Here is an 18626-nt window from a genome sequence, read left to right as displayed (position 1 = left end):
TCCGACTAGGCTTCCGTAAGAGGCGGGGCCGGGGCGCACGGAGGACTCTGGGTGGCGGGTCCGCAGGAAGAGGCAGGACTCTCCAAGGAGCGGGAAACGGGAAAAGGCGGAGGGAAAGGGGCCTAGGGGACCGGGGACGTAAGAGAGGCGTGTCCCCGTATCAGCAGAACCCGACGCAACACTGCCCGGCACGCGGGGCGCGGCGGCCTAGACTCCGCCCCCGAAGCTCCCAGGCTGCCCCGCGCGAGGCTGGCCGGGAGGGGCTGTCCTCCGGCGGTCCGGCGGAAGTCGACGCCACGCCCTCCCCAGCGCGTCCTTTTTCACTATCGGCGAGTGGGCTGTCTGGGTCCTAGGGCACCTATTTCTACAGGTTCCCAACGCCCGGAGGGGCAGAGAGCGATCCGGATGGGACGCAGCCAGCCACTGTACGGCCTGTAATCCACTCTTACCCCCCCAGCTACAGGTAACCTCCCTCCTCTAGGCCACTGAGGGCCCCCAGTTCTCCACTTCCAACGTTCAGGTGTTTTCCTCTTTCCAGACTCGTGCACACTGCTACACCTTGGACACTTAGGGGCTTCTGGACTCGGAAAATAAGCCGTTGGTGAACGAAAAATAAGTCACTACCTCTATCTATGCCCAAACATGAAGATTATTTACTGTGCCAAAGATGATGATTTCCTTCAAATCACTGATTCGTTGTTAGTCTTTTGGGGGTGCGAGGCAGGACCGTGCATGGGATTCCTTTGAAGATCTGATGAGAACCATGACTCTCCCAAGAAAAATGCACGACAGTTTTACAAACATACTTCGTAAGGTTCAGACCCAGAAGCCAGGGTAAGAACTCCCTTAAATGTTTTGCTTGGTAGGAAGGATAAAGGGAGATGTGGAGAGTAGGAGAGACAAAAGCAAGAAGCAAATACTACCAGTAGAAAATGGCCCAAATACTTTGAGGTATGTGATGTTTGTATAAGTAAAATGATGAGCGATTGTCTTAGTTTACAGAAATCCATGTGCCACAATTTCTAGAGGTATCTTGGATCTTTCTAATCCTTCCCTGGTAAAATGGGGGATGTCAGCAAGAGTTTGAGGATATCTAAGTTGTAAAATGGACATGAGAACATCACCAATAAGCTGGACTCCAGACAGCTCTGTCTAGGATTTTATTAGACTGCTTTTTTTTTCCCCCAATATACCTGTATTGGAAGATTGAGACAAAAAGGCACAAACTCACATTAAATAAACAAGGTAATCTAATCAGGTCTACAAAGTGTATTTTGTAAAAGAAGTAGCACTAGGAACCAACCAAAATAAGTCAGGGAGTCCCAGCAGGGACTGTAAGAGAATTGGGGAAGATATACACGTGCCCACAATACTGACCCTGTCCCCTACGCCTCTCCGTGAGAAGCCCAGAGCCCAGCACCCCTCATCCCCCAGAGGCACCGCTGCTTCCAACTGGGACTGCGGCCCTGGAAATCCGATGGAAGCAGCTGGTCTGAAGGGGCATGGCACATCCTCAAAGACTACCCTTGGAGCTAAGCCTTGCATCCTAAGCCCCTCTGAGTGCTAGTCAGTTTGGGCAGGGTAAGTAAGAAGGGAAGGGAGGTACTTAAAAGGTATCATTGCCCAGCAGCGACACTCTCCACGGGGACAGAATAGACCAGGCTCATCCCTCCTTACGCTGATGTGGACTGGAGCCCCAGATCCAGCTGACCTCTGAATCAGCTCACATAGATGCTGAACTGGGGCAACAGGTGGAGGCAGGTGGAGCTAGAGAAAAGGCCCACAAAGAGCAAGCCCCGCTGCTCCCCAAGTTGGAGTGATATGTATGAATCTCAGAGAAGAACTGAAGGAAGAAGACCAACATCTGCTGACCCTCAAACCACGTAAACAATCGTCTGCTTCCATTATCACTGCTTGTTTCTCCCAGGCTAACGCACATCTGGACTTCACTTAGTTGATGAATGAAAGAAGGGAAAGCTTTAAGCACAAATATAATTACAGCTATTACAGAACTTGTAGGAAAACATGTACATTTTTCTCCAGTAGGAATGCCACTTCAACTTGCCCTGTCAAATGCGACCAGCAGTTGGGCTGCTAATAACCAAATGAATTGCCCCAGATCCATTACTATAGACCCCACAAGGTGCGGAGACTAAAAGGAAGGTGTGTTGGGGTATCTTGTGGTCCCAGAGGGGACTCAGTGAAGGCAGGAGCTAACCACGCTGAACCTGTCCCCCCTGCCTTGCCCCAGGGGGGCCACAGGGAAGCAGCCATCAGGAAGTCCCAGACGTGACACTCCCTTATTGCACTTAGAAATCAGTAAGGCAAAACAAACTGACAAAAACCTAAGGACAGATCATCCCATTCTGCTTCTTGCTCCCCTAACAGAGATTTGGTCTCTCGTTAGCTTGAGTCACTGCACACTTGGCCAACAAACTTCACGAGGCTCGGGAGATGTCAAGTGACACCACGGCTATCTCAGATTCTCCCACTGGGAAGGCGTACTCCAGCGCTGCCAAGTCACAGGCGACTAGGAAGCCCTCAGCAGCCTCTGCTCCCCCGCAGGCCTGGGCTTTCACACCAGCCAACTTTGGTAGAATTCGCCACTGCGATCACTCCTGGCTCTTGATTGTCCAGGGCAGAACTCTGCATGGGGGCAGGACAAGCTGAGATCTTGATCCTTTCCGGCCACTGGAGAGGAGGGGGGAACGTGTTCTGGGAAAAAGCTTTTTGCATGCTTGTTTTGTGCAGCATGAAAAGATCAAGACCCCTTGTGTCCTGACCAGCCTCAGACAGAGGACAGGAATCTAAGAAAGCACAGAGAGGAGGGGGTTATTGCTGAGTGGCAGCACCAGCCCAAAAGGGAAGAAGAGTGTGGACACAGAGCTCCTGGGGATGGTGGGAGCTGGGGGGTGGGCACACTATTAGGTATATATGGGGCAGACCCAATTCTAAGGGCCACGTGGGACAGTCCCCTCCAGGAGAGTTGACCCGGGCATATTACAGGCTCTGCAGAGATTCAGACAGAGTAGGCAACAGGAGGGCCAAGGAGCCATAGGTATTTCTAAGACGAGTGACCAGCGATGCGATGACTGGAGCAGGGGTTATCTGTTGTTTAATTTTCAAAACAGACTGGCTGGGCCTTGGGTACTTCCATGGTGCCTAGAGCACTCTTAACAGTGGGTTCCTAGGAGCAGAGATCAGAATTACGAAGCCACACTGATGTTCTGGGCAACTGGGGGGGAAACAAATCTATTTCTGCCTCATCCCCTCTCCCCCCGTGAGCACTCAAAATTGCGAAGACCTGCCCAGGAAGCCAAACACTTCAGTTTATCCCAAGGTTGAAAACAAAGTAAATTGTTTAAATCACCACATCACAAAAGGTAGCTATTTTCAAAGACTAAAAATGTCACTTGGAAATAAAGGGGGGTGGGCAGGGCACACAGAAATGGGTCAAGAACACAATGGTTGAAGAGGGAGGCGCTGTAAATACAGCCGCCTACAACGCCACACATCTCAGAGGGGCAGGTTCCCGCTCACACGGGCTGCATAATACCAGACGGTCTATTTGTTCACAACAGTAAAGGGCATCTAGAATTAGCTACGGTAAGGGGTCAGAGTTGCCTGAAGAATGGGCACAGAAGGCTGCGTCCGGAGATGGCCTGTCACTCGGGAGCGTGGAGCTGCTGGGCCTTCCTGTTGACCACTGGCTTGCAAAACTGGAAGAGAAAGAAAACAGAAACACTAAATCATGGACGGGGGAATTTCAAAAGGAGGAAGTATGCCAGGCAGAGCGGGGCGGGGTGAGGGGCGGGGGTGGGGGGTGAAGAGGGAGGGGACTGAGGTCCCAGCGGGGACAAGAAGCTGGCGTCGCCACCACCCGTCCTGTCCTACCCTCTCATCTCCCGGAAGGTCTCCTCAAGCGTGCGGGGCAGGAAACAAGCAGAGGTTCGTGGCACAGCGGCTGAGTCCTGGGCCCCCCAGTGCTAGGCAGCCAGGTTTTATTGGATAACATTATTTTTTCTCAGAGCCAGATGGGGAGCAGGGCCAGGCCTTTCGTTCCGTGCCTAAGCCCCTCTGAGCTGCTGGAGTAAGAGCAAGTCTAGAGGCTCTGGGAGCTGACAGAAGGAAGGATCTTGGGAAGGGATGACCATGTGCAACAAGGGACATCCCAACCTGGTCCTACGGCCTGGGCAGAAATACTCTCCCAGTACCTGAAAGGTGCTGTCTCCGATGGGGACAGTCTGGGATCAGAGGGTACAGAGAGGAAGGAAATGAAGCACCAGACCCAGCGAGGACCACTAGGAAAAGCTGTCTGGGCAGCGAATATTCCAAGGGCTGGGCAGGGAACGGCTCTGGTCCAGGGGGTAAAGGAGCAACCAGAAGACCAGCTTCCACTTGAAATGGCTCCCCTCACGGGAGGAAGAGTCATCAGGTGCAGATAAGCTCTGATGCTCACCCGCTGCCCCCTTCCAGCCCCACGTCCCACCCCCTGCCCGTCTCTAGTGGGTTTGTATCCAATCACATGGATCCCTGAAATGTCTTGAAAGCCATCATCTCCTTCATTATGTAATGAAGGCACCACAACCATCATTACAACTAGAGGGCAGGATGAGGAAAGAGGCGAGGACCCAGACTGATGACTGATTTTGGCGTCTGTGATGCACTCAGTGAGAAACTTGGTACATACGGTGCAGGAGGGGGGGAGTGGCTTTAGTCATCCGCCGTCATGCCTTTCACTGGGTCCTTTTGTCTCATCTGCAACAGAAAAGAGGAGAAATGCAAGGTGTTTGCTGCTGCTGGAACTCCACCACAGGCACAAATTCCTCCTCCTCAAGCCTGCCAGCGGATAGGGTAGAGCATGTATTTTGCGCACAAAGCAAATCGGAAGAATTGAATTCTGCGTACACAGGGCCAATGCCACACAATTTATAGCTCTGTCACTGGTCCCACCGGCCATGATTTCTAGTTCTCTCCCCTGCGTCTCAGTGTTGGGGTTTAGTTCTTAAGCTCCTCTCTTTCTTTCATTAATTCAACAAATATTTATGAAGCATCTTTTTTTTGGCAAGGCACGGTTCCCAGCCTGAAGATTCAGCCATGAACCAAAACAGACCAAGTTTCTCCTCAGGGAGCTTACATTCTGGGACAAAGTAAGGGGAAGACAGAGAAACTAGTCCACGTCAGATGGGGCTGCAGGTTGCTGGGATAGAGAATGGCTCAGGGGAGGTGCTGTTTTATGAGCTGCCTGGGGAAGGCCTCTCTGATAAGTGACGTCTAAGCAGAGACCTGAAGGAAATGAGGCAGGAAATCCTGTGGGTACTCAGGGGCTGCGGTGGGGGGGTGGGGGTGAGGGCGCAGCAGGAAACATTTCAGGCAGAGGGAACAGCAATTCCCTTTCCTGGGCTCTGCTTAGAGGCTTCGCCTGGGACTTGCCTGTTTCCAGGGCGGGTGTGTGTTTGTGTGTGTGTGTGTGTGTGTGTGTGTGTGTGTGTGCACAGGTTCCATCCCTGGTTGGGGAGGACCCCACATGCTGTGTGACATGGCCAAAAAAAAAAAAGAGGTTTTGGCCAGTCTGCCCAGTCAGCCAAGTGGGCACAGGGATGGAGAGTGCAGGTGGCAGAGCTCAGCTTGGCAGAAGTGCGAGGCTGCTGGAGAACAGAACAGGGTCTTCTCTGGGAGCACTGAGTGGTCCCTGTCCCCTGCACCTTTCAACAGCAGTGGACACAACTTCTTGTTGGGAACACCGTGCTGGTGATTGCTCTCAAATCCTTTCCAACTTGAAAACAGTTTCTAATTGCAGGATGTCTATAACATGTCTATTATAACTTCCCATTAGACATGTCTTCACTGTCCATGAATTTTCTGTGCCAGGTATCAGTCTTTACTCATTCAACAACTTTTGAGCCCCTCAGAGCATAGGCGCTGGAATCAGACTGCCTGGATCACATTCTGGCTTCATCACTAAATTGTGACCTTGAACAAGTTACTTCACTGCTCTCTAAGCCTCAATTTCTGTAATAATAAAAACAGAGATAATAATAGACACTACATATGTCATGGGGTTGTAATGAAGATTAAGCTATTCAGGGAGAGTACTTAGCACAGAGGAGTGCTTGGAACGCTGTACATGTTATCAGTCCTGTTATGTCTTTGTTCTAAATAGCACAGCGAACACGCCATGTGTGCACATAACACTCAAGAAGCTGCACGTTTAAGCTACAGCCTCCTCAGTTGTGCTTTATTCACCAGACTTCAGCCACATTATTCAGAGACTCTATCTCATCAGTAGTAGCTTTCTACTGGGAAACACCTTTGAATATACTTCCTGCCACATTTCAAACCCATGACCATTGTTTACCACCCCCCTAACTAGTATAAATCACTGAGCCCACGTGGAACCTGAACATGAGAAAAACATCCTCCCGGTCCTCCCCAGAGTTTCCCATAGTCACTCCCTACTGATAATGATGACTGTGATTATATCTAAGCTCGCAGCTTGGTCTTTCAGGTTAGAGTTTTCTCAAAATCCTTTTCTTTCCTTGGCTGTGCTGAGCCGCTTGTGGGATCTTAGTTCCTTGACCAGGGACTGAACCCAAAGCCACAGCAGTGACAGTTCTTAGCTCCCTCTTGGAATGCCTCTTCCCTGTAGATTTTGCTCAAAACTCACTTTCCTGAATGGTAGCTTTAAATTTATATTGCTCCTATAACTTCGGTTATCCATAGTAATTAATAAAGTACTTTATACGAGCTTAACAAACTCAAGATTTTTCTTGAGTCAAATTTTTTAAAAGACGGAAAGTTACCCTTGTGGTGTGAGGTCGGAATTGGAAGTATTTGTGTGAACGTAATAGATCAGAGAGAGATAGAAATAGCTACAGATGTTAAAATCCCTCCACGCCATCCTACGAGGAGGTCTGGGCTCAGCAGCACCCCAAGAGTGATGACCACACCCAGGTAAATAAAGGTAACTTCACCCGGACTGGACAAGAAGGACAGGCAGAATACAAGGAAAAGAACACCGAGCCTGTGACCTTTTGGTCTGAAATACAGACGCTGGATCTAATCACGCAGAAGCACTGGACTAACCCCAACTGAAACACCGTCTACAAAATGACTAGCCTATCACCTCCACGAATGTCAAGGTCATGGAACTCCCAGAAAACAGAGGCTGCGCCAGACTGAGACTAGGAGGGTGCGCTGGTGGACGCTGTCTTACCCTTTCCTTCGTATTCTTGTCATTTTCATTAAGTTTGAAACTCTTTCAGAAAACAACAACAAAAAAAGAAAGTCCTTCAAAACAATTACAAAACCCCCTACCCCACCCCCCAAACCAAAAATGGGAACTTCCCTGGTGGTGCAGTGACTAGGACTCCATGCAGGGGACCTGGGTTCGATCCTTGGTCAGGGAGCTAGATCCCACATGCCACAACTAAAGATCTGGAGTGCCCACAACTTAAGACCCAGCGCAGCCAGCCAAATAAATAAATGTGAAAGAAGACAGAAATGCACTCATTACATGGCTGCTCACTAATGACCATTCATGTACATTTTCAATAATCAAAGAGGCTAAGATTTAGTATTATGGGAGCAAAGCTTTTGGGTCTCAAGCAGATACCTATAGACCCTGAGAGCTCACTGCCTGGCTTGCATTTACTAACGCAAAGCCAGGTCCTGTTCTCCTATTGCTTGAAATAAGATGCAACTTCCTATCAGGAAACACAGTAGCTTCCTTTACTCTCAAAGACAAGGTCCCCCCACAGAGGGTGCACCGAAATAAAAATGCATTATTTCATTCTTACAATGAAATGTTCTAAGAATGCTTATTTCCTGTTTTCAGGGGCCTAAAATGAGAGATTTTATCTAACGTTTATAGTGTTCCTCGGATCAAGCCATCACCAGCTATCTATGCACCTACAGTCAAGGAACACAAAAACAGAAGCTCCGGTCCTGAATGATTTCTTTTTAGCAGGGCTTTGCTCTAGGCAATGAGGCCAGGGGCTGGAAGAAAGGGACTTTCATTCCTCTACTTATTTTTATTTATTTATTTGGTCGTCTTCTTCTTTTTTAAAAAATATTTTTCTGCATCTTTTGAAAACTGCTTTTCCTATAAGTATGAAATACACCTTTGACTTAAAGGAACTTGTAAAAGTATCAATTTCCTGGGTGTGATATCATACTATCATTTTGCAAGACATAGTCACTGGGAGAAGCAGATCTCCTCTCTGTATTATTTCTTACCCCTGCATGTGAATCTCACAATCATCTCAAAAAAAAAATTCAGTAAAAAAAATTAAGCTAGAAGGAAATCTAAAAAAGAGGGGATATATGTACATACAGCCGATTCACTCTGCTGTACAGCAGAAACTAACACAACACTGTGAAGCAATTATACTCCAACAAAAATTAAGTAAAAAATTAAGCCAGTAAAAAAAAAATCATTTATGACACTGAATAGTAACCACAAACCTGTCCTGAAAGCACATAAATACAAGGCAAATGCGGAACTGAAATTCTTTAGAAGCCTACTCTATAAACAGGTTCAGCCTTTTGGGGGAGAAATCTGGCAATAAGTAACAAGAATGTTAAATCCTCTAATTCTACTTGTAGGAATTTATTCTAAGTAAATAATCCTAATTACCCAAACAATGGAGTGCATAGAAATTTCTCATCATGGCATTATTTATAAACAATGAAAACCTGCAAACAACATGAAGGAAAATCCAACACGGGCCAGAGAGTACAGAGCAAGATGCAGCTACGTGAGAAATGTGTATGTGGAGGGACTTTTCTCCTGGTTTGAATGCTGTTACAGTGTTTAGAGAAGAGTGAGAGGACCACCCAGGCTCGTGCAGCACCATCAGAACCAAGTGTGTAAGAATTCTTAAAACGTTTACAGTGGTTGTTTTTAAATAGAGTACAAGTGATTTTTTTCTATTTTTTTACTTTCCTAAAAACTGTTTAATGCTTATACATTACCTTAATATCAAAAAATTTAAATATTTATAAAGAAAATAAAGCTGCTCCCCTATTTCAAGATGCTGGTCAATATTCCAGGTGGTCTGCTCTGGGGTCAATCGCTGCTGGGCAGGGCGAAGGGAATTAAGACTCCAAGGACAGCATCAGCCTCAGAAGACAGGGATCCCTCGGCCTCAGAAGAACTCGCTCTGCCCTCTGCAGGCACTACGGGAATCTCAGATACAATCTTCCACAGCCCAGCACAAGAACCAGGCACTAAGTGTTTTAATCTGAAGACCCTTGTCTATCACAATCCCAAACAGGGAACTCTGGGATGTAGTATCGTGCCAGGCACTTCACTGCACAGGGATGTTTAGGTAATTGATAGGTAATAGGTCCAGTGTTTAAGACTTAAAATCTAGAAGTAATGGTGAATCATCAGTCAAAAAGCCAGAGGATGGAGCAAGGGCCCTCTTCATCCATACTAAAGTGATGAGAAAGAGACGGGCACATTCAGACTCAAGCAAATGGAAAAGGAGATTGTCTACAGAGACGCTCAGAGACAAGCCCGCCAAGTGAGCCCACAGAGCAAAGAGTGCCACGAAGCCTCTGAGCTCCATCCCAAAGTACAAAGTCCAGAAGGGATGGGCTGGAGGGATCAGAGGAGCCAAAGAGCTAGAGAGAAGACCCACGGGGGAAGAGGAGGACGAAAATGCTGCAGGGTCTTCAATCATGTGTTCGTTGCTGTTTTTCAGCAAATGTTCTAGAGAGTCCTGTAAACAGGGAAACAAGCTGTTTTGTTGGTTTTTTTTTTACAATTTTTAAAATGAGTCCTCTTCTCCCTATCTCATTATCTCGAGTTAATGACCAAGGTCCAGGAGGTACCTGCTCTCTGAACTGGAAGGTATCCTTAACTTCTCTGCAAAGAATACCCATGGCACAGGTAGCCGAGAGGATGTCGTGACAGTGCGTGTCAGATGTCAGCTCCCCACACGTGACAGGCACATGGGAAGACCTCATAAACGTCAGCTTCTATTAATAATAAAGTACGTTACTGTGTGGGAATTCCCTGGCAGTCCAGTGGTCAGGACTTGGTACTCTCATGCCGTGGCCCTGGGTTCAATCCCTGGACAGGGAACTAAGATCCCGTAAGCCACAGAAAAGCAACTTATTGCAAATCAACTATATACTTCAATTAAAAAATATGGATAGATAGATATGTTTATGACTGCCATGTTCATAAGACAGGGAGTTCCCCATTACAGGAGGTGCTCAAGCACAAGCTAAGGGGAAAGGGCAGAGAAGACTCGAGCACTGGCCACATAATTAGACTAAATGACCTTTAAGGTACTTTCTTCCACTTTTGAGATTATGCGTTTCTTAAGAACAGGACAGGAGAGGAGGGAGGGGAGAGAGGGAGAGCCACTGCTCCCCCACAGGCACACATTTCCTGACATTTTTGTTTTTAGGGCAAAGGCCTAATCTCTTGATCCCTTGTTTCTCAAATCCCTGAGCCTCATCCAAGAATGGCGGGTTCACCTCCCAGAGGACAAGAGTTATGGCAGGGGTGACTGTGGCCTTATAGTGACCTCTTGTAACTCACAAAACAACCCACTCACACCAGACTGCTATGCCTTGGTTTAAAGAATAACAGTCATAATTTCTATCACAAACTTGCAGTTAATCATGGCAGGCTGGATCCAGTGCAAGTATTTACTGCTATTTCTCCTCCAAAGCTTAGCATGATGACAGTAAAGGAATTAAAAAAAAAGAAAGAAAAAAAGATGGAAAGATGGAAAACTACAAAGACAACAAGAACAGAGGAGGAGACAACAGCAGGTAAGAGATGGAAATAGCATTCTGGAAGACGAAAAGAGGACGGAGGAGCAGTGACTAATCTGCAGAGCAGCAGGAGCTGCGGGTGAGGAGGGCAGCCGGGAGGGAGCGGACCCACTACTGCCGCAGGTTCTCCAGAAGCTTGGCAACCGGCAGCACCAGGTGCCTCTATGTGGAGGGAGTGCGGCTGGGGTGAGAAACGGGTGACTTCTTTGCAAGTGGAAATAAAGAAGAGTTTGGCTCTGGCGTGTCCTGTGTTTACTCCCCTGGTTCTCAGTCTGCCCCCAGGACCTTTCCCTAGATCAGCTCCCAAGATGCTGGCCTTGACCAGCCCCATGAAAAAAAGGCTGGGGTGTCCTCTTGAAGCAAAATGAGCAGCCCAAGAAAAACAGACTCAGGAGCCTGAAGTGGGAAGTCCCAGTGAAACCATCTGACTACCTACCCTTCAGTAAGCCGAGCCACTGATTCAGAACTTGGGTGAACTCTGAGAGATGGTGAGGGACAGGGAGGCCTGGCGTGCGGCAGTCCTTGGGGTCGCAAAGAGTTGGACACAACCGAGCAACTGAACAATAACAACAATTGATTCAGAGAGCTTCATCCACTTTTTGGAGCTTCACTCTTCACTGTGAATGGACAGCCCAGGACCCCCAGTCATTGGAGGGAAGCCCCTAAGAGGAAACACAAAGTCCAACGGGAAGAGGAGCTCAGGGGAAACAATGTTCAGGGGGAAGAGAGACCTCAAAACCAAACGCAAGAACCAAACCCCATGCTTCAGAAAAGGAAACTGATGCCAAGAACAGAACAAGAAGTGCTTAAGAATGTCTTAAATTCAATAGAGGAGACAAAAGTTAACATCAGAAAACCTCTCCTAGAAAGCACACAAAAAAGGAGACAAGAAAATTAGAAGGTCGATTCATGATGTCCAACTTCTAACAACAACAACAGAAAATTCCAGAAAGAGAACAAAGGGGACAGAAGGGAGAAAATCATGAAACAGGGGACACAGAAACATTTTCCAGAACTGAAGAGATCTTCAGATTAAAGTGTCTATCGAGTGGGAGCAAAATGAATGAGAATGAACCAGCCTCAACTACTGATATTGTGGCAACCAGCCCAACCACGCACCCGCGTGAGACTCAAAGACACAACTTAATGATACAGACACAAAACTAAGCTAACAACGAGGGGCGCGTTTACTAACTTCCTAAGAAAACCAGAATTATCCACGGAAGAAATGAAAACCAGAGGCGGGGACAGGGTTCAGATATGTATGTATGTGTATGGCCGAGTCCCTGCACTGTTCACCTGAGTTATCACAGTATGCATTAACTGGCTGCACCCCAATACTAGAGAAGGAAATGGCAACCCGCTCCAGTATTTTTGCCTGGAAAATTCCATAGACAGGAGAGGCTGGCGGGATACAGTCCATGCAGTTGCAGAGTTGGACATGACTGAGCTAATGTATGTATACTCCAACACAAAAAATTCAAAAAAAAAAAAAGGATTGCAAGGGGCCACTTCTGGGGCCGCAACCTTGGGGATAGGGCAGAAGAAGCTAGTGTCTTCCTCCTAAGTGTGGGATACTACCTGAGTTCAAACCTATGAAAATACTTGTGGGGTGACAGTACTGACTGCAGCAACTGTTGCACGAACGTCTGTTTATCTGCAAACTCCGCAAGATGTACACATTAAATAGGTGCAGCTCTCTGTATGTCAGACCTCAGTGAAGTGGCTTTTTTTATAAATGGAAAAAAAAACCTCTGAAAATAAAACTTTGATAGAAGTATTTTTAGAAAGAGGAAAACTAAGAAAGGAGAGCCACACGCGAGCCAGAAGTACAGTCAGCACAAAGGCTCCAGGCTGCTGCAAACGGGGCCAGAACACGCCCCCAGTGGTTTTGCTTGCTTTCCCACCACCAACTATTTAAAAAAGTCCAGTTCCAAGGAAGGATTTCTGCATCTGCAGTTATCTTGGACAACACAGATCATCCAAACTTTTGGCACAATTATCCACAGAATGGAGAAACAAAGACGAGGCCTAGGGACTGAAGAAGAACTCTGAGGACGAGTGCCCGCGAGCTGTGGACCTGAGGGAGGCAGCTCAGCAGATCCCCTGGACAGCCTGCCCAGAATTCGACCCCAAGAGTCTTATACTCTTTAGATCCCAAGACTTTTTAAATGTTGGCTGTTGGCCAACGTTTCCATGACCCTGGGGTATGCTGGCCTGCTTGGCAGCAACAGGCAACTGGCGCTGCAGACTAAAACCTCAGAGGCTCTGTCCCTGTTCCTCCATTTGGTAACTTGTTTCTTTTTTTTTTGGTCAGGACTCAGGTGACCACAAGATTCAAGGCTTCTCTCTTACACTGTTAGAATCGCCAGAGCTCTGGACATTAAAACCTACCGCTTCCTGAAGATCTTTAGCAGAAGCAGGACTTGTGTCCAAAATCCTACCACTTCCCTGGAACTGCAGCTGAATGAATGACTTAAACATCTGCCTTCAACAGGAACTCACTCAGCAAACCGCTGCAACCAGTGAGTCAGCCCGGAAGTGTCATCCTGGAGGGTAGAATCCATTCCCCACGGGGCTCCCCCTCCAAGGAAGAGCACGTGGGCCCACTTTCCACCAAGACCAGCACAGCGCAGCGGGAGCACCAGTGTAGTGGGGGGCACCTTGGACCTGGGCCTGCATCTCACCTGAGGGCCCACTGGAGAGCCAGGCACGGCTGTGCAAAGCTCTGCCTGCCACACACCAGGCTCCATGACAACCCTGCCAGGGCAAGGAGGGAGAGATGGATGGCAGTTCGTATGAAACAGAGCTTCCTGCCTTATGTTCAGCCCCAAGAGGCAGGAAGGAGACCCCGATGGCATGTAGAGGGAGGAGAAGCGGCCGAGTGACTGAGTGCTACGGCTCCTCCTCCCTTGACTGTGTCACCTGCAGGCTGTGTGACCCTGGGCCCGGCCTTGAACTCTCAGCGCCTCTACCTCCTCACCTGAGTGTGGGGAAACAGCGGCACCCCCTCACAGGGGTTGTGAGAACCACAGGAGATGGGCCGAGACCTGGAGAAGCCCTCCAAATGATGCCTCACACTGGTGGGCGCCTGAGTGCTATTTACTAACAGTCTCCTCAGAGGGAGTCTTGCAGGCAAGCAGTCCCAAATTCCTCAAAGGAGGCAAGAGGGGTGCTAGGTCTTCAGGCTCCCATGGAGCAGCAGATAGCTCTCCTTCTGGGAACCATGCCAAGCCAGAAAGAAAAAAAAAAGGCGGGGGCAAAGGCTCCAAACTCTAAAATAGCTCCAACACCGTTAAAAAGGGGTTGTGGTGTGCGTTCCGCCGCTGTCCTCTGTGGGTTACGTGCGCGCTATTCGTGGACCAGCCCAGCCTGCCTCCGCCTCCCGGGGCCACCTCCGCCTCTGCAGCCCAGCACGGTTCCCCCACCCGGCTCTGGAGGACCGTTGCGGCAACTGTATTACTCACTTGGCATTCAGCACAGCCCGCCATATCTGTCTCTCTGGATATGCCAAGACCTCGACTAGACTGCAAGTTCAAGAGCACAGGCTGCTTTCTTCCTTGTAGTTCCCATATCGCCTGGCATTAGACCTTACCCACAGTGGACGCTGACATGTTCCTAGAACCACAGGACGGTGCCCTCAGTGAGCTGCCCCGGCACGACAGTCTCCTAGCGGACAGCCCCGGAGTCTCCTCGGGCCTCCCACGTACCTCATCCAGCTGTCTCTTCGTCTCGTCTTCCATCCTTCGAATGTCGTCCATCGTCAGGTCGACCCACTTGTCCAGCCAACAGAACAGCTGCCGGTGGAAGTTTGTAAACAGACGCCTCTCTTGCTATAAAAAGGAGGGACCCAAGTTAGAACTGGAAGGTGGGGGCCGCTGCGGCAGCCCTCTTGCCCACGCCCTCCACGCCAGCACCCACAGTGTACTGGGAAGGTTGGGGGAGGAGTTGTAGGTACCCCACTGGCTGATCTGGATTGGTCCTCCAATCCCTCAGGTCAGTGACCCTTGCCTCCACATTTCTGATGGGTACGGCCTCAAGTCAGACAAGCCCCCAAGGAGAGAGTGGTGCCTAGCTTGCCCCAAGGCTCTGTGCCCAAGACAGGCAATCCATGAGCCAAGATCCCAAAATGACTGTGCCAAGTTCCTCCTTGTCTCTGGAGCCTCAAGACCAGGTTAAAACTGGCCAGCAGCAGGGGGAGTCCCTGGCAGCCCAGTGGTCAGGACTCTGTGCTTCAACTGCCAAGGGCTTGGGTTCGATCCATGGTCAGGGAACTAAGATCACGCGTGCTGCGTGGCATGGCCAAAAATAAGTAAATGAAACTGGCCAACAGCTATGAAATGTTGCTGAATTTTACCAGACTCTCACACATCAGAGAGAAGACTACAGAGACTTCTTAGGTGCCACTGGGGCAAGTTACTCAGTTTTCCTGGGTCTCCCATTTACACATGTTATTACTTTTGTCTGATATTCTGTTAAAAAAAAAAAAGGAAAAAAAAAGCCTTAGATTTGTCTAGTTCAGTAATTCAGGGTACTAGAGAATTTGGTCCACAGTACTTTTTGCCTTTTGATGTCAAGCAAAGATCCTGAGTTTTATTTGCCATTTAATCGTAACAAGCCCCCTCCTGTTTCCTTCTTTTGCCTCAGTCTCCTTCCCATTTGCATGTGGTACCCCTGGATGAACAGCGTTAAACTCTAAGAGTCTGGTGCAAGGGGAAGTGGGGGTCTGGGAAATCAGACCTATATATCCTGATGCTGGCCACTCTAGGATACAAGCCACATGGGTTGTATGATCTTCTCTTGGACAAAACACCCCCCACCAACACACTGGAAGGCCTCCCACCCTGGTCACTTACCTTATGTATAAAGTTTTCCACTTTGTTCTGCAGGCCCCACCACTTGAACTTGACAGTAACCAGTTTGTATGCACACATGTATGGGCAGTCTTTCTGATTTACAAGTTCTTGCTGTATTAGAAACACACCCACAGGCAGACAGGTAACTTAAGAGCTGACCTCTGGCTCTCCCTTTGCGCCCCCCACCCCCTCCCAGTTCCCCACCTCCAGGAGGGAGGCCCAACCACACTGGCCCCAGCACCCCCTGGTGGTAAGAGTGTGAATTGCACCTTCCAATTGGGGCCCAAGGGTCCTCGGCCTGTTTTGATAGACTTATATTTTGCTGGGTCCTCTTCTGCCTTGTAATCCTGTCAGAAGTTGGGGGTGGGGGAGGGGGGTGGGTAGGGAAGAGAGAGGGAGAGAGAAAGAGATCAGATTTTCCACCACAGTACAGTTCATACCATTCTTGATGCTTTTGGCGCAAAGAAAACATGGGAAAGTCTATAAACAAGATATAGAACTGTTTACATTTGCCTCTGAGGAGAGCTCTCTGTGATTTTGTCTGCCAGGGCTTGTTTTCAGTTTTACCAGACTGTGTGAGCAGGCTTGGATTTCCACTGTTTAAGATGGGGATTTGAAACCTGGAGTGAACATCCAGAGCACCAGGGAAGGTGTTTTCAAAATACAGTTGACCCTTGAGCAACGCAGGGTGATTTTATTTTATTTTATTTTATTTTTTTAGGGTAATTTTAAAGAACAGGTAATTCTAAAACAGCAGCTGGAGCTGAGAACAATCAGCCAGTCATTTCTGAAATCTTCCAGTCCCACCTCTCTCTGGCTTGTTCTGTTTTGTTTTTAAACTGCCTTGTTTTAATAAAATCACTACTGGAAATGTTCGATGTATTGACTTTATCCTCTTGTGTACTGCTGTCAATCTCCCTTCAGTGATTTAAAATGCAGTCAATGCTGTGTGTTAATTAACAGTAACAAAAGTTTACTCTTGGGCTGTTTCTCTGCATTAACTAATGTGGGCAAGGGAAAACCTAAACTCCTTATAGCATCTGCTTACCAAAATAACAAAGATATACAATCACATGCATTCACATACAGTGGTGAAGCACCTTCCAAAGTGAAGGAGATTACCTATTAAACCTTCCCTACCTCTACTTCTCTCCACTCACACGAAACAACCAGAATCGACAAAACACTCAAAGGGCCATCCTCTCGGCTAGTGTTTCTGTCTGAGAACTATCTGGGGATGTTCCGTTTGAGGTATATAGATGCACACTTAGGATCTATTCACGTTGCTATGTATGTTATACTTCAATGAAAAGTTTTTGTTTTTTTGTTTTTGTTTTAAATCCACTAATCTTTTGAGGATAGGAGTGGGGATATTAAGCCAAGAAGCATAAGAGTGTATATCTGGGCCACTATTTGCCTGGTGGTATCCCCAAGTCAAGATAAGGTGATTCTTAACACTCATTTAGAAAATAAAATACTCAAGAGAGAACTTCCCTTTGACTCAGGTTGGTATGATTCCTTGGTTTCTCTGACATAAGTGACTTCTGCATCTCAAAGGCCATCCATACAGCTGAATAGTTCCTACCTTGCTAAGTACTTGGCTTCGATCTGCAATGTCTATATATATGACTTCCACATGTTTCCATGCCTCAGGCTCCAGTTTATGCACCTGCAGGAACAAGGGTGACCACTCATTATGTACAATTTTATAGCTACCACACCCTTTACCCAGAATGGACATCTAACAGCAGCTGTTCCCACAGCCATAGTCATGAGATTCCTACCAGTCCATACAAAACTATCCAAAGGAGTGGGAGGGTGAATGAATTTTAAGTGGACATACATTTGAGAACTAATGCTCTGATTTTTCAAGCTAAATATGACTGCAGCAGCCCAAGACACTCTCCAGGCTCCCCTAGCACCTTCTTTATTTCCGTGTGTTCCCCCTTTGTAAAGATTGCATATTCCTCTTGTGAGGATCCTGCCTGCTTAGCCATATACTGCTTATTTTGATGCTCTTAAAAATTATTAATAACTAACTTGGAACTTCCCTGTGGGCCAGTGGTTAAGACTTTGCCTTGCAATCCGGGGAGCTAATATCCCTCATACCTTATGGCCAAAAAGCCAGAACATAAAAAACAACAGAAGCAATACTGTAACAAATTCAAGGAAGACTTTAAAAATGGTCCACATTAAAAAAAAAAAAAAAATGGTCCACATTAAAAAAAAGTAAAAGATCTTAAAAAAAAGATAAAAATTAACTAACTCAAAGAGGTGGTATGAGTTACAAAATTCTGATACAAGTTCAAACGTACAAAAGGATATGATAAAAAGTAACTCCTTCTCTTGCATGTCTCTCAGGCAGCTCCCAGGTACCACCACTGCAGAGATTTTCTTTTAATACAGAAGGTAGCACATATTTTACATCCTTTTTTTCCCCACTGAACAATATCTTTTAAAGACTGTTCCCTCCTGGCTCTTTTTAATGGCTGCATAATAAACGGCTACATGGTTGCACAATGTTTTCTTTAACAGGATCCCACTGGTGGGCTCTTATGTTGTTTTTAACCTTTGGCTACACCAAGAATGGCTCAGTCGTAAAGAATCCCCCTGCCAATGCAGGAGACTTCAGTTTGATCCCTGGGTTGGGAAGAGTCCCTGGAGGAGGATATGGCAACCCACTCCAGGATTCTTGCCTGGGATATCCCATAACCAGCAGAGCCTGGCAGGCTACAGTCTGTGGAGTCGCAAAGAGTCGGATATGATGTAGTGACTAAACCAACACCAACAATACAGCAATGACTCTCCCTGTATATTGAGTGATTTCACACATACGAAAACATAACTATAGTATAAATTCCTAGGTGTGGAACTGCTGGAGTAAGGGACACGTATATTTTAAACCTGAGGAGTTACTGGCAAACTGTGCTCTACAGAGGCTGTAATTTTGATGGGCTTTTTTCAGGAGTGTGG

At 47.6% G+C, this 18626-nt stretch overlaps 1 protein-coding gene and 1 long non-coding RNA gene across 3 annotated transcripts in view; one reads left to right on the top strand and one right to left on the bottom strand.

Annotated features, from left to right (window-relative positions):
* Positions 1-33: 33 nt before the first annotated feature.
* LOC147352360 (uncharacterized) lies at positions 34-685 on the top strand. The gene is made up of 2 exons (XR_015148108.1): positions 34-425; positions 539-685. It is a non-coding gene; the product is annotated as an uncharacterized LOC147352360 (long non-coding RNA).
* A 462-nt stretch (positions 686-1147) lies between these two features.
* PITPNA (phosphatidylinositol transfer protein alpha) overlaps positions 1148-18626 on the bottom strand; it is a 35816-nt gene continuing 18337 nt past the window's right edge. The window contains exons 2-7 of one of the 2 annotated variants that reach the window (XR_015148106.1): positions 17239-17322; positions 15923-16000; positions 15654-15764; positions 14265-14630; positions 4691-4758; positions 1148-3719 (exon numbers count right to left, since the gene is read on the bottom strand). Coding sequence is in view for 1 of the 2 variants with exons in the window: in XM_086359809.1 (XP_086215935.1) it covers positions 4714-4758; positions 14508-14630; positions 15654-15764; positions 15923-16000; positions 17239-17322 (441 nt within the window). In the remaining variant the exon portion in view is untranslated. The remainder of the gene's footprint in view (positions 3720-4690; positions 4759-14264; positions 14631-15653; positions 15765-15922; positions 16001-17238; positions 17323-18626) is intronic. The other variant, XM_086359809.1, reaches the window with a different exon arrangement.

The sequence above is a fragment of the Bos grunniens genome, chromosome 19, assembly GCF_055505025.1.
Source record: "Bos grunniens cultivar Pamir isolate PY7600 chromosome 19, Bosgru_T2T1.0, whole genome shotgun sequence".
NCBI lineage: Eukaryota > Metazoa > Chordata > Mammalia > Artiodactyla > Bovidae > Bos > Bos grunniens.
This window is presented reverse-complemented; position numbering and strand designations above follow the sequence as displayed.